The 16,622-nt window shown below is 38.1% G+C and overlaps 1 protein-coding gene across 3 annotated transcripts in view; it reads left to right on the top strand.

Moving 5' to 3' along the window:
• The window catches only part of RNGTT (RNA guanylyltransferase and 5'-phosphatase), a 316,627-nt gene that overhangs the window by 10,403 nt on the left and 289,602 nt on the right, over positions 1-16,622 (top strand). Inside the window, exons 1-4 of one of the 3 annotated variants that reach the window (XM_026511830.4) lie at positions 2,234-2,585; positions 9,502-9,611; positions 13,043-13,146; positions 13,237-13,325. In XM_026511830.4, the coding sequence (XP_026367615.2) occupies positions 2,522-2,585; positions 9,502-9,611; positions 13,043-13,146; positions 13,237-13,325 (367 nt within the window). In that variant the 5' untranslated portion in view covers positions 2,234-2,521. Of the gene's footprint in view, positions 1-2,233; positions 2,586-9,501; positions 9,612-13,042; positions 13,147-13,236; positions 13,326-16,622 lie in introns of those variants that run through there. The other 2 variants (XM_057311200.1, XM_057311201.1) reach the window with 2 other exon arrangements.

The following is a 16,622-nucleotide window of genomic DNA, read 5'->3' on the forward strand; positions in this document are numbered from 1 at the left end:
GGCAGAGGGAGAAGTAGGTTCCGGCTGAGCAGGGAGCCCGATGCGGGTCTCAATCCCAGGACCCCGGGATCATGACCTGAGCCGAGGGCAGATGCTCAACCAGTTGAGCTACTCGGGGATTGACTGAGCCACCTAGGCATCCCCAAAACAAACTTTTCTTAACTCTATGACTTGCAGTATTTACAGCTTAGAACAAGTCACTTTAGGTGAAATTCCCATGGTGACAGGAAGATAGGGGCGCTATCTTCCTTGTTTACAGAGATGGCTCCCAGGCCCTAAGAAAAACATTCCTGTGTGGCAAGACAGGCAAGAGGTCCATTTAGCTGTTAAATAGATTTATACACACATCAAAGTGATGAGGCAGACTTTACAAATAGAAGCTTTCTCAAGAGAATGCTCTAGGAAACGGGAGGGGGGAAAAGGTCTGCTTTTTTTCAACAGGGAAAATTCAATGTTATTTTTATTTACCGTTACACATTTCCTTATTGGCAAAATGGATGTTTGACAGAAGAATTCACCCATGAAGAACTGATAAAGAGGAGGCCAAGACATATTTGTGAGGGTGGGTTGGGGGTTCTAGGAAAGCAGGGAGGTGTCATGTTGGTCCCTCTACGGGCATCCATTTTTCCTCTTGCGGAAAAGCAGAGATGTGGGATTAGGAGTAATATAGACAGAAATACCCATCAGGAGAAAGATTCCTGGTAGGGAGAAACTCCCAGTTACTTGGATGCCACTTTCCTACTCTACTCTCTTTTGTGGGTAGAAGGGAGCCACGAGGTCCTTTTGATCTATGGGCACTAAGGATGGAGAGGGCATAAATGGATAATGATGTAAAAATTAAGCACATACTGATGTCTTACAACCAATTACAGCTGCTCATGGGTAGGCATGAAGCCTCTGGGAAGCTCTCCCTGTGCCTAGGACCGAGCTCCCTGGGTGGACACAATGTGTGTGAGGGGGACATTTTCCAAGGGGAGTCATCCCCAGAAAGGGAAAGTGAGATATTATCACAGGATTAGGCTTATCTTTTCCATCCTTAGAGATTTGGGGGCTCAAACATTTCAGCACTCTGGGTATGGTATGCATTCTACTTTGCCAGCAGAGAAGAGAATTAATTAGGCAGACTGCTGGTTTGTAAGGAAACTGAATCTTATTTTGTCCTGTCTAGAGAGGTGTGATACATTCACAAAAAGATCTGAATAGATATAACAGCAGGGCAGACCAGGAGTGTGATCTAACTCAGGCTCTCTCAAGAGAGACAGCCATTGGGCCCTCTCTATTTATGGGAGAATTCTCAATCTTACTGAGAGGGCCCAGGCATTCAGGGGCTGAGCTGCCTGGCAAGTTTCCCACCCACCCCTTAAAATATACACCACCCACTAACCTCAGGAGCTTGCACTTCAAATATAGTATTGGTGTTTAAAACCAAATTGCTACATTACAATTAATTTCCCCTTATCCAGCTTTGTGTTTAATACTTTAGTCTGGTAATTACAGAAAGTCTTATTACGGGACAGAGTTGATAAAATGCTCCCAATTACTTCTGCTTAACTCGAAGGGTAAGACCGTTTGTTTGGTAAGGCAAAGAACACCGCCAGGTAGTGGTACTCCAGAGGGCAATTCCTGCCTTTGCCAATTATACACGTTAGTAACTTTGAGACATGGAGCCCCTGAAATTCCCAGATACTCTGAAACTTTGCTCCAGAAATGTACAAACAAAACTCTTGAAAACTGTTTTGGGATTAATTTCAGATACTTCAAGGAACCTTAGAAGTACCCCCCCCCCCCAAGATAAATTCTTCGTTTCTGGCATTCCAATTTCTCACCCTTAGTATTTCTCTAAAGCTTGATCCCCTGATCCACACGTCAGGGAGAACTCCCCAAATTCCAGATCAAATCCAGATCCTGCCGGGACGCCAAACTTGGCAGAAAAAAAGGCGATCAGGCTCTAGATCTGTACCAGTGGCAGGTAGGACCCTTTCATCACTAGAACAAATGCTTTTGTGGAAGCTGCGGATCAGTCCACGCGTGGAAAGAGGATTGGCTTCCCTACATTTTCAGGGGAGTCGCTCAGCTGTCTAGCTAGGAATAAAAAATACGTGTCATTCCGCTGGAACCCTTACAAGGCCACCTGCGCTTGCGCAAAGCTGTCCTAAGAGTGTGCGGCGATCTCGGTGGGGCGGGGCGATGGAAGACGCGCCTCTGCCTTTCGCCGTGGCTTTAACTCCTTCCCATTCCTGTAATGAGCTTCTCTGTCTTTCCCTCTGACCTCGGAAAGAAGGGGGCGGGGTCTCTGGCGGCGGAAGTAGCGGTGCATTGTGGGCTCTCTCAGAGCGGTGGAGTTGATCCTGAATGAAAGTGGCGCGCTGCCTCTGACGTTTCCCGGGTAGGAGCTGCTGGAATTCGGACCCCTGCCGGGATTCGGGTGCCTCGGACCCCCGTACGGAGCCGACCGCGAGGAGGCGGTGGCGTTGGCGCGGCGAGCGTTGGTGGAGGGGGCGGCTCTGCGCGGCCCCGAGACATGGCTCATAACAAGATCCCACCACGGTGGCTGAACTGTCCGCGGCGCGGCCAGCCGGTGGCAGGTAACCCGGACGGGGGTGGGTGTTCGAGTCCCTGCATACCGGGGCCCGTGGGTGGGCCGTCTGAGGGGCGCAGCTGTCGGGGGTTCCGTGCTTGTTAGTGGTGTTTCAGGACCGAGATGTGCTCGGTCCGATGAAGCTTCGTGGTTGAGTGTTTGGGAAAATGATCCGAGGGGGTGGGCCGGTGGGTGGGGGCACGTGCCGCTATCCAGAACGGCTAAGTATTACGAACGGGAAAGTAGACAGGAGGTTTGTGTGGCAGGAGCTGAGGACCCAAGAACACAGTGGGCATTACTTTGAAGCTTAGTCAGAAGTTTGTGAACCTTCCAGGGTTCTCGGAAGGGGAAGGGACAAGTGTCAGTCTTGAGATGGAGGGCTCAAGAGGGGAGGGAAGTTTCCCAGTGGTGAAATGGATGGACACTGACTGGAGTTTTTTTATTTGTTTGTTTGTTTTTTTTAAAGATTTATTTATTTATTTATTCGACAGAGAGACAGCCAGAGAGAGAGGGAACACAAGCAGGGGGAGTAGGAGAGGAAGAAGCAGGCTCCCAGCGGAGGTGCCTGATGCGGGGCTCGATCCTATAACGCCGGGATCACGCCCTGCGCCGAAGGCAGACGCTTAACGACTGAGCCACCCAGGCGCCCCCGGAGTTTGTTTTTTTAAAATGATTTTAATGTGAATTTTTGCATCTTTATTGAGTTTGACACACAACAGACTTTAAATTGCAGTTTGATAAATACTGACCACATACACAGACACACTTCCAATGAAACACCAATGAAACCATCACCATAATCAAAATAGTGAACATAACCATCACCTATCAAAGTTTCCCGTGCCCCTTGTAATCCCTTCCTCCTCAGGCAACCTCTTATATGCTTTCTGTCATTACAGACTAGTTTGCATTTTCTATAGTTTTTAAAAAATAAATGGAAACATATAGTGCGTACACTTGTTTGAGGGGGAGGTCTCTGTATTCTTTTGCTCAGCATTATTTTTTTGAGATTTAGCTAAGATCTTGTGTGTTTGTTCATCCCTTTTTATTGCTGAGTAGTAGTCCATTGTTAATGGATGCACAACGTTTGTTTATCCACTCACTTGTTAATAGTGATTTGGGTTGTTTGCAGTTTTTGGCTATTACAAATTAACTTGCTATGAACATTCATGTACAGTAATTTGTATGGACATATACTTTCATTTCTCTTGTGTAAATCTCTAGGAGAGGAATGGATCCTCTGGTAGGTGTATGTTTAACCTTTTCAAAAAAATGCACTCTTTTTCAAAGTCATAACATTTTACATTCCCACCGTTAATGTACTAGAGTCCTATTTGCTTCATATCCTCTCCAGCACTTGGTATGATCAGTCTTCTTAATTTTACCCACTGTAATAGGTATTTAGTAATATTGTGGTTTGTGGTGTATGTCAGCTTCTTGGCAGTTCACGTATCTTCTTCTGTGAAATGTCCAAATCTTGTACTGATTTTTTAATTGGGTTTTTATCTTATTGTTGAATTGTTGGACTTCTTTATATATTGCAAATACAAACCCTGTGTTGGATATATGCTTAAATTTTTTTTCTCCCATCTGTGGTTTGCCTTTTCATTTTCTTAACAGTGTCTTTGAAGCGTGAAAGATTTAAGTTCTAACTACAGCTTGCTGCTATCCTAGAAGGTGTTTTGCAACAAAAATTAAAGGATTTTGTAGTGAACTATGATTACTTGTTATGTATATATCTATATTATGTCTGACTAGTTATTTGAAATTGTTGAAAGAGTCCTTTTTAAATTCAGGTTACCTTATTGTCCTACTTTGTCATCTTTTCTTCACATTTTACATAAAATCCTTAGTCAATAGAGCTGTATGAATGAGGGATAAAAATAATACTGAAAGACAACCTAAGTAAGTCTTAGGGCGAGGAAGTGTCTTTCTTTAATGAAAAATGAAATAATTTTCTTCATGCTCTAACCATATTTTAAAAAAAGATTTATTAGAAAGAGAGCACACAAGCGGGGGAGGGACAGAAGGAGAGGGGGAGAATCTCAAGCAGCCTCTGACTCCCTCCTGAGCACAGAGCCTGATGCAGGGCTCAATCTCACCACCCTGAGGTCATGACCTGAGCTGAAATCAAGAGTTGGCTGCTTAACCTACTGTGCCACCCAGGTGCTCCTGCTCTAACCGTTTTTATATATGCATTTTCACTTGTAATAAAAAGTTGTTCTTGGTAGTCATTGTACTTCTTCAAATGAATTGATCACAGTTCTTTACATTTTTCTTCGTAGGTATTACTCTCCAGCCGTTTTGACTTTTTCCCCTTACCACCTCTAACTTTGTAGTGAATCCTTTCTTTTTTACATTTGGTTTTCTTCTGTGGAGTTACGAAGGAACCTCTAAACTTAGATGTATGCTTTTTTTTTTTTTTTAAGGTTTTATTTATTATTTATTTGTCAGAGAGAGAGAGAGAGAACATGAGGGCACAAGCAGGGGGAGCAGGGTCAGAGGGAATAGGAGGCTCCCCACTGAGCAAGGAGCCTGTTGAGGGGCTCCATCCCAGGACCCTCGGATCATGACCTGAGTTGAAGGCAGATGCTTAATGGACTGAGCCACCGAGGTGCCCCAGATGTATGGCTTCTTTTCTAGCTTGGGGCTTGCTTCCTGGATTCTTTAATTAGAGTTATCTGCTACACTGATTTGTGAGAAAAACAAGATCATAAAGAAGATCTTGTCAAAGTGAATATTTTTTATTTGGAGTTAGAAAAACGGTTTAAATATCAGAATTGTAATATAATCTGCAGGCTGGCAGTGACAGAGATCAGAACACTGACTTACTGTTAAATGTGGCACTGACTTGGGGTAGTTGGCAGCAGGTAAGGTGCTAGCTTTCAGGCAGCTTTGTGCCTCTCTGAGAAATAGAGTTGTGTGCCTTTTTTTCTCCCTCTGCTGGGAATTAAGGGCCAGGAATAAAGCTTTTCCTTATTATTGTATTGGAATATTTTGGCCTCCAAAAATTAGACTCTTAACTATTGTGGTTCAGTGAGATACTAACCTCACCTATTTGATTAATTGTGGTCCCTGGACAGAACCCCAGGCCTCCTGACAATCAAACTGGATCTTTGCTGGTAATCGATATTGCTTCGGCTTGTGATGCTTATTAGAAAGTAAAGTGAACACAGTGTAAAATTCTTGATAAGTTCCTCTAAATTTCCTTTAAAGTTCTGTCTCTTCCTGTCCTAGAAGTGTTCATGCCATGTTGTGTATTTTGGAAATGCCATGTTAGCAATGTTTTATAGTACGTGGAGCAAGAAATACTAGCTATATTCTTATAAGCTTTAGTGAAAAATAAGGAATAATTCACATTCCATTTTCTACCTCCTATTTTCTTTCTCTTATTTTTTTCTGATTATAAAAGTAATCCATGCTTATTGTATAATTTCCTTGGTATTTGGCATAGTTAGGAAAATGTGTTATGGCTGTTTACATTTTCTCACTGTGAACATTAGTATACATCTCAATAGTACTGGATGTTCATAATTTTCCTGAATCAGAAAGGAGATGGTGTGTATATGTGTACGTGTGTGTGTGTGTGTGTATGTGTATAGTTTGACATATATACCAATTATATATATAGTCTGTTCTACTGTGAAGTTACCTCCTCTGATAAAACCAGACTTCCAGTGCGGGAGAGCTCCTGGAGATAAGGCCAAGCTTTATTTCTGAAAAATTCTTTTTTCACCTTATGAGTGATAGATTTCAGGGTAACACTTCGAAAAAAGCAAAATTCTCATTTCTTAAAGGTAGATCATTCAACATAAAATTAACTTGTGCTTACTATGTGTGAAGAACTTACTTGGAACTAACTGTAAGGATGTAATATGAAACAATTTTGTGATGGGGATGGTGACTTTGGAGTCATTTTACCTCGCAAATATTTGAGAGTTTACTTTGTGCTAGTCCTTAGGGCTAGGGAGATGATTTAGACATAGTTTATAGTGTCAGCCATCTGCTATGTGGTGAGATTTTCTCTGGGAGCCCTGAGCTGCATAGGTGTAGGCCCAAAGAAGTCAAGTGGTTGAGTTTATTTAGGTCTTTTTTTTTCCTCAGGTAAGTGTGGCTGAATGCTATGGAGATCAGAGAGGTTAAGAGTATTTAGTGGGGACTGACCGGGATGAACAGCTGTGGACTCTGACATTGGATAAGGAAAGTGAGGCCTGGAGGAGCTGATGGAAACAGGATTGGGCCTCTGAGACAACAGTGAGAAGGAGAGAGGGTCTAGTGGGATGAATCTTCTAACATACCATATTATTTACGTGTTTATTATGTTTCTTGTTTATGGTTTATCTTTCCCTAATAGAGTGTAAGCTCTATGAAGGGGGGGATTTTTATCTGTTTTTTTCTTTTCACTGATGCGTTCTGTGTACCTAGAACAGTGCTTGGTACATAATAAGTACTCTTTAAATATTTGTTAAATAAGCTGAATGAAGTATGATAATTTATGTGAGTTGATGTGGAGGTGGTGAGAAGTGGGTGAAATGGTCAGATTCTAGGTGTATTTTGAAGATAGATCCAAGAGGATTTGCTGATGGATTGAAAATGGATTATGAGAAAAAGAGAGGGGTCAAGGATAACGCCAAAGGGCTTTGCCTGAGCTACTAAAAAAAATAGTGGTAATCATTTGCTGAAATGAGGAAGACCATGAGAGGAGCACCTTTTAGAGTTTGAATATTGAGAGCTAGGTTTGGAGATCAGGTCTGAGACATCTGTTAGACATCAAGCAGAGACTAAACCAAGTAGGCAGTTTGGTATCCGAGCCTAGAGTTCAGGGAGAGGTTTGGACTGGAGATACACATTATGAGTCAGCAGCACATTCATGGCTTTTAAAGCTCCATGATCAGATGAGACACAGGTGAGTGAGTTATGATAGAAAGGAGATCCAAGGACAGAGCCCTGGGAAAAACATTGAAGGGTCAGGGAGATAAGGAGGAGCCAGTAAAGGAGATTGAGAAGTAGAGGTTAGAGGGGCACCTGGGTGGCTCAGTCATTAAGCGTCTGCCTTCGGCTCAGGGCGTGATCCCAGAGTCCTGGGATCGAGCCCTGCATCAGGCTCCTCCGCTAGAAGCCTGCTTCTTCCTCTCCCACTCACTCTGCTTGTGTTCCCTCTTTCGCTGGCTGTCTCTCTCTCTGTCAAATAAATAAATAAAAGCTTTAAAAAAAAAAAGAGAGAAGTAGAGGTTAGAGAAATAGGAAAACCAGGAGGATGTAGTGTCCTAAAAGCCAAATAAAAAAGTGATTCAAGAATTAAAAATTAAATTGAATTAAAAAGTGATCTTGAATTAAAAAATGGCCAGTTGTTTAAGAACTGAGATTGACCATTGGATTTAGCAATGTGGAGGTGATTGGTGATCTTGAGTGATTTGGTACATAAAACATAAAACATTATGTATTTATTTAACAATTTTATTTATTTATCTGAGCGAGAGAGAGAAAGAGAGAGAGATCAGGAGCAGGGGGAGGGGTTGAGGGAGAAGCAGACTCCCTATTGAGGAGGGAGGCCGATGCGGGACTCGATCCTAAGACCCTGGGATCATGACCTGAGCTGAAGGCAGACACTTAACCGGCTGAACCACCCACACATCCAAAACATGAAACTTTAAAAAATTGTGTTTTTATGAAATTTAGGTTAAAGTCTCTGGATAGATGTTAAGATTTCACTCATGTTATTTTAGGCAGATATTTATTCCTACTGATATTATTGTGTTTTAAGTTATAAGTCAGTTAAAATAGTTGATTTTAAAATTGATTATATAGGGTGACTCCTCCTATGCTTATATATGATTCAGGGGAAAAAAAGGCCAAAAAGGTTAGTTAGTCTTGTTGAAATTATGATCACTGATAGTTGTTTGAAGAATGATTTTGGTTAGCATGCTTCTCAGCATGATCCCTATCCTGGAATGCAGGATAAAGTGCATAAGATGAGAAAGTTCCAACCTCATAGTAAAGAAGTATAATTAGGAATTTCAAAGATTGATTTAATGCACTCCATTATCAGTTTTCTAGTATTATATCTTTGAAGGCTTTAAGGTAATAACTTTTTAATGTAGTAGTTTAAAACCTTAGTTTTTAAAAAACTGTTAGCCAATTAAAAAAATTTTTTTTATTTTTACTTAAAAATTTTTAATAAAGAAGTATTTTTAACATACGATGTTATAGTAGTTTCAGGTGTACAACATAGTGATTCGACTGTTTTGTACGTTATACAGTGCTCATTACAATAAGTATAGTTACCATCTGTTACCGTACAATGTTATTACAATATTATTGACTCTATCCTATGCTGTACTTTTCATCTCTGTGACTTATTTATTTTATAACTGGAAGTTTGTACCTCTTAATCCTTTTTACCTATTTTGTCCATACCTGCACCCCAAACTTAAGAGTTTTTTTTGAAGTTTCATTCACTGGTAGTTTTTCTTTTGCTATTCTTTTTTTAAATACATATTTATTTATTTTAGAGAGAGAGAGAGTGTGAGCGTGCAGTTGGGGAGGAGCAGAAGGGGAGAGAGAAGGAGGGGGAAAGAATCTCAAGCAGACTCCTTGTTGAGCTTGGAGCCCCATATGGGCCACGATCCTAGAACCCTGAGATCATGACCTGAGCTGAAACCAAGAGTCGAATGCTGAACTGACTGACCCACCCTGGCGCCCCTTTCTTGTGCTATTATATTTGATTGTCAGTTTCTGGAATTTATGTTGTCCCTAAAAATTGTAAGGTGGTGCCTTTTAAAAATGTAGTTTAGATTGAGAATACATCATGAAAAGTTCCATTTAAAACGTTTTAAGAAAGTGATTTTGAGAATTGCTAATTATAGTTTCAATCTGGAACATTTTCTTTAATGAAAATTGTTACTCATCTTAATGTTGTTTAGGAAGATTCTTACCTCTGAAGACAATGTTAGGACCAAGATATGATAGTCAAGTTGCTGAAGAAAATCGATTCCATCCCAGTATGCTCTCAAATTATCTAAAGAGTCTGAAGGTAAGAAACAAAACATTTTTGATATTGTTTTAGTATATTTTACCCCTCTCTTGTTCTTCAGGTGGCCTTAAAAAAAAACCAAACTTCTTATTTTGAAATAATTTATTGACCAAGAGGAAGTTGCAAAAATTGTACATAGAATTCTCTGAACCCTCCCCTCAGCTGTTTCCCAACGGTGAAATCTTATATAATTGTAGTACAATATCAAAGCAGGAAATTGACATTTGTACAGTACTCTTGAATTGATTACAGACCTTGTTTAGTTTTTACCAATTTTTATATGTGTTCATTTATGTGTATGTGTGTATAGTTCTCTGTAGTTTGATCCAATGTATAGATCCGTGGTATTAGTTACAGAACTGTTTCATCTCCACAGAGGAACTCCCTCATGCTACCCCTTTATAGTCAGACTCTACCCACCCGCATCCCTGTATACTGGCACCTGCTAATTCCATCTCTGTAATTTTGTCATTTTGAGAATGATATATAAATGGAATAAAACAGTATGTGGCCTTTCGGGATTGGCTTTTTTCACTAAGCATAATGCCCTCGAGGTCCATCCAAGTTGTTTGTTTATGTTTCCACAAGAAGTTTGTTCCTTTTTATTGTTGAATAGTATTCACTTGTATAGATGTATCAGAGTTTATTTAATTCTTTTCCCATTGAATGCTTAAATAACAAATAAGGTTATGTGAACATTCATGAACAGTTTTCATTTTTCTGGGATAAATATTCGAGAGTATGATTGCTGTGTTTATAGCTAATTTTACAAGAAAGGGCCAAACTATTTTCCTAAGTGAAACTGTAATTTTTTTTGTATTATCCTGACATAATACTGATTAAATTAGCTTCCTAGGGCTGTTGTAACAAATTACCACAAACTGGATGACTTAAAACCAAAGACGTGTATTCTTTCTCAGTTCTGGAAACTGGAAGTTCTAAATCAAGGTGTTGGAAAGGTTGGTTCCTTTTGGAGGCTTGGAGGGAGACTCTTTTCCCTTCATTCTTTCCTGCTAGCGTCTGGTTAATGCCAGTGATCCTTGGCATTCCTTGGCTTGCAGTCTGTGGGTCATCTCTCTTGTTGTTAACATCTCCCTGTGTGTGTCTGTCCAAATTTCTGTCTTTTAAGGACACCCTAATCCAGTATGATCTCATCTTAACTTGATTATATTTGTAAAGACCCTATAGCCCTATTTCCAAATAAGGTCACATTCACAGGTACTAGGAGTTAGGACTTGAACATATCTTTTTGGGGACTTAATTCAACTTGTTACACTACTGTTTGTACTCCTCTATTTTAGTTCATTCATCCAGTATTAATACTCATTATGTGCAAGGGTTTCTATCATGGGATAGAAAAACTGTCACTTAAATTTTGAAAACCTGTTATTCATCCCTTTTCTTAGTGTAGTTTTTTGAGTATTTACTTATATTTTTTGTAAATTTTTAGCTTTTATTTTCGTTATCAGTAGTGATACTGAAAGTCTTAGTTAACTTTTATAGAGCATTAAATATTTCCTTGTTGGTATGGTAAGAGTTTGGCTTAGAAGCCATATGGCCTGGCTTTGATTTCCAATTTGCGACTCACAGCTTTGTGGGCTAGTTACATAATCTCTTCCTGTTTCAGTTTCCTCATCTGTAAATAAAATTAGTGCTTATAAAGCATGTAGTATAGTGCTTGGTGCAGAGTTAGGCCTTTATTGAATCTCACAACAACTCCATGGGGTAGATACTATTATATCCTTACTTCATGAATGGGGACTATTATGAAAAATAAATATGTATATGTAATATATGTATGTATGTATGTGTATGCAGACAGATTCACATACAAACACATTATCCATATAGACACATTACACACACACACATACACACATATGTATATATGGGGCTCCAAGCAGTTAAGTTATATAGTACAGTTTCTCCGTTTCCTTGGCTAAAGTGTTCCTATGTGTGTGTGTATGTATGTATGTATGTATTTATTTGACTTTTATCTTTCTTTACTGATTAACTTAAGCCTGTTCTACAATTTTCTGCTGCCACAAAAAGTGTATTTAGAAAACTCCTATTTTCTTTCCCATCCCCACTTTTCATCCATTTCTTATTTTGGACCTGGATGCAAACAACATGGTTCTACTTCTAACTCACTGAGAAAGCTGTATTAATGACATCTAACTCTCTGTGTTTGACAGTACATGTTCTCTGAAGGAATTAAGATCACTGCAGAAGCTGTGTGGGAAGAGAAGTAGGCCGCGGGGTGGCAGATTGTAGAAAATGCCATCAAAAATACATTTTCTATAAGTGAGAGCTCACGTGATGGGTAGACCTATCTCATCCACACTTGAACTAAGGAATCTGGAGAAATCAGTGGAGCACATTATGGTGGCTAGTTAATGTTTTGGAAACACACAGTTTTGTTAGTTTTGTCAGTTTTGTTGTACGTGAAATATAAATGTCTTTGCCATTATTTCCCCTCTAACAGTGGAATGAAATCATTATGTAAACCAGTCTCCTTTAGGCACATCCAACACTAGATACTCAATAAAAGTGATAACAATAAAAGAGAGAAAAATAACAATTTAAAAAGTGCAGATTGTTTCTCTTGTCATTCTTCCCAGAGAATACGTGCTTCAGAATGGGGTAGAGGATGTATGAATTAACTGTTCTTTTACGTGGCTCAGTTTGGGTATGCGTATCTTAGTGAGACTTTCTTACTAGTCTGAATGTGATTCTAGTTGTTAAAGATTTTTTGAACCACTTGGCTCCTGATCACAAGCCAATTACATCAGTTAATGCTCAACAGAAGAAATAGTGATTTTTTTGTTCCAGTGCAGGAAGAAAAACTGGCTAAGAGATGGGATTAAGTCTTTATGGCCATGCGTACTGTTCTTTATTGATTATTTAAGGGGTTTATAAGAGAATTTTGACTGTACGTACTTTTTACCTTATATAGTACTCACTTTAGAATTTAACTGCTTAGCATGTGTTGTAGAGATAGCAGCTTGGAATGCTGGGTTGATGTGTGGCTGGGGGTTGGGGTGTATTTCACATAGATGCTACTCTTGCTCTATCCTGTTGTCTGATAAATCATAGGTGGGGTGGTGGTTGCAGAAAACTGCATCCATGTTTGCTTTTTTAGGTAGACTTCTGTGATGTTGAAGTGGAGTAAGTTTTGCTTATGTTCTAGTTCTGTCATCAGTTTGAGGGTTAATTTATTTCATTTAGTGCCTTCTAAGTTCTAGTACCTTGAGTAAGACTTGAGTAAGTGATGCTTTTGTTATCAATAGTTCATTGGTAGAGTGAACATAAAATCTCCCTCAGTGTAGATGGGTGAACTGGAGTATTGCCATTTCATCAGTTTGTTTTGGAACAAATTCAGTTACTAGTAAATCTCTTTTCTCTTTTTCTTTTCTTTTTTTTTTTTTAAGGTTAAAATGGGCTTGTTAGTGGATTTGACAAATACTTCAAGGTTTTATGACAGAAATGACATAGAAAAAGAAGGAATCAAATATATAAAACTTCAGTGTAAAGGGTAAGTCACGTATTAAGATTCTTTAGTATTGAAACCTTTTGCTGAAATTTGCAATTTCTTCTTTAAAAAAAAATGTTTCCATATTACTAGCCATGGTGAGTGCCCTACAACTGAGAATACGGAGACATTCATTCGTCTGTGTGAGCGGTTTAATGAAAGAAACCCACCCGAACTTATAGGTATGTCTGGCTTTACTTTACCGCTGTTTAAATATTTTATTTTGTGTTTGTGTTTCCATTTTCTTTTTAGCAAGTGAGGTGATATGGAAGTTTTTTTTTTTTCTTTTCTTTTTTAAGTAATCACTAAGAAAAGTGATTAGAGTGATAAACTAACTTTTGTGAACTATGAAATGTATTTTTGTAATTTTTGTATTTTTTAAGATAAAGCCCTAATTCCCCCTCTTCAGGTATACTGCTGGGAAACTTTACCTTAAACACTACATATTTATTTTTTATAATTTTGCATTTTATACCATATGTATTGCGAAACTCTTTTCACTCAGTATTATGTTTTTGAGAGTGATCCATGGTGATCTGTGTAACTGTGGTTCATTTTTTGCTGCTGTATAGTATTCCACCACGAGTACCCTATAGTTTATCCATTCTCCTGTTGAGGGACAACTATTTCAGCAGATATTTATTGATTGCTACTCTTTGCAAGGTACAGGCTCTTGGAACACATCAGTGGAGAAAACAAAAAAAATCCCTGCTCTCCTGGAGCTTATATTTTAGGGTGGACTGGGAGCAGGGGGGGAAGGGATGTGGGAGGAAGGCAGGCAATAAACAATATACTAAACAAACAGTATACTAAGTATACTAAACAATATACTAAATGTACTCAATTGAAAAAGCCTGACAATTACTTAAAAAGACTTTTGGCTTGTTTTCAGTTTGTTTTTTTTCCTATTATGAATAGTGCTACTAGGACTGGTCATCTAGAATTTTTAAGGTTTGATTTTTAGCTTTGATTCTTTGTTCTTTCTGATATTTATATTGACATATGGTTTGAAATGAGGATCTAATTTAAATGTTTTCTTTATAAGCAACCATTTGTTTTAGCATAGCTTATTGAGTAGTTTTTTCTCCTGATAGCTAGAAGCCATAAATTAACTTCTTGTTTGTACTACTGTAAAGTTTTTCCATTTCATTTGCCTTTTAATTTTGGGGGTAATGTTTTAAAACTTTTTTGTTGTCAATATATTTTCTTCTGTGATTTCTTGTTTTTAAAGTTTTAGGCATCTGATATTTTCCCTATTCAGAGAATTAACTGAAAAACTATTAGGAATAGTAAGAAAGTTCAGGGGATATATTTGAACACAGGTAAATAAGAAAACATCAGCAACTTTCTTGTAAATAAACAGTAAATAGAAAATAAAATTAGAAGATGGTCTTATTAATCTTATTAATAATACTAGTTAACATTAATGGAGCATTTCCTCTGTGTTAGTCACTCAGTAAACCATTTTACATTCATTATCTCATTTTGTTCTTACAACAATTCTCTTAACGTAGACTTTATTGCCACCCCCATTTTATGATGAGAAACTGAAGCTTGGAAAGGTTAAGTGATTTGCTCAGGGTCATTCACACAGCTAGTAATGGTTAGAGCTTAGATCATATCCTAAGCAATCTGAGTTGTAAGTTCGGACTTTAAGCCACTTCTCTTTTCTGTAACAAAAATATAAAATACCAAGGAATAAAGTTTATTAAGAAGTGTAGGAGGTCTTTATGAAGAAAATATACTTGGATATTAAAAAAGACTTGAAGAAAGGGGGGACATTTGTTTCCAAATTAATTTCAATTTTTAGTGTAATTCTAAGCAAAATCCCAATGAGACTTTGGAAGAATTACTATGAAGTTGATTTCTTTTATTTGTAAAATTTACTGCCTCTACATAATTAACATATATTGAGGACCGAAAAAAATTGTTTGGCAAATGAAACAGGCAATGTTATGAGTAAGAATATTTTGAAAAACAAAAATAATGAGGAGATTGTCCTTACCAGTTATTAAAGCATAAGGTATAGTAATGGAAACTACAGTAGTTTCCTGATGGATTAAATATTTTTAAAAGGACTCATAAGCATATGGGAGAAAATACAGGTCGATATTTATTTAATTCTGGGGTAGGGTAGGATATTTCAATTATATCACCAAAGGCAGAATTCATAAATATTTCTTTAGGAGTGTCCCTGGACTGCTTGCTTCAGAATGATCTGAGGATGCTTATTAGAAATGTTTTAGGGCCTCATCCTGGACCTATATAATAAAAAACTCTGGGGTAGAACCCTAGGAATTCAGTTTTTTCTTAAAAACAAGGGTCTTAGGTGACTTTTTATGAACACTTAAATTTGAGAGCTGCTGTCAAAAATTAAAATGTGTTCTCTGTTAGTGATAATAGTACCTGCTCCTATTAATGAGTGCTTATTCTTTGCTTGGGAGACATGTTGGGAAACTGTAAATGAATGAATGAAGAAATGAATGAGTATAATCCTCATAACAACTATGTAGTGTGTGGTGTTATCCCCATTTTACAGATAAGAAAACTAAGTTTCAGAGAAATTAAGTAGTTTGCCCATGGTCACACATCTAATCAGTGTTTAAGTCAGATTTTCAATCCGTTTTCTGACTTCAAAGTTCAGATCTCTAAGTTGTTGCTGCCGTGATTTCTAGATTAACTCGTGAGAATGAAAAAGAATTTCTGTACTATAAAACATAACAGAAACAGAGCAAAAGGATTATTTGACAAATTTGGACAGATATTTGAAGCATATGACAGATAAAAAAATATATACAAAGAGGGATGCCTGGGTGGCTCAGTTGGTTGGCGTCCAACTCTTGATTTCAGCTCAGGTCCTGATCTCGGGGTTGTGAGATCGAGCCCTTCGTCTGGCTCAGTGCTCAGTGAGGAGTCTGCTTCTCTCTCTCCCTCTCCCTGCTTGCTCTCTCTCTTTCTTGAATCAGTCACTTAATGAAAACAAAAAAATATATGTACAAAAGAGATTTTATAATCCAACTGGCAAAATATGGAAAACAATGAAAATGCAACTTATAAAAAATAAAATACAAGTAGCCAAGAAACATGAAAAATTTTTTTAATTTTTTAACAAGAGATACAATTAAAATATAGTTGTTACTTCCCCCCATCAAATTGGCAAAGATTTAAAAAATTAGAATGTTAAGGATTGGATACATTGGGTGTACTCATACGTTGTTAATTAGAGTGTTAATTGGTACTACTTCTCTGGAGGGACAATTTGGTGATATTTTTCAAGGTCTTCATAAGTGTTTATATACTTTGACTTATCAAGACTACATCTAAGAACTCATTTTAAGAAAGTAGAGATGGACATAAAGATTTCTGTGAAAGGAATGTCATCAAAGCTTTATTTGTAATAAAAACTGGAAACAGCTTACATATCTGTTAAAGCAGGTCATTTATAGCATATGCAACTATTCTTTAACAGAAGAACAAGA

This window comes from Ursus arctos, unplaced genomic scaffold (genome assembly GCF_023065955.2).
Source record: "Ursus arctos isolate Adak ecotype North America unplaced genomic scaffold, UrsArc2.0 scaffold_13, whole genome shotgun sequence".
Taxonomy (NCBI): domain Eukaryota; kingdom Metazoa; phylum Chordata; class Mammalia; order Carnivora; family Ursidae; genus Ursus; species Ursus arctos.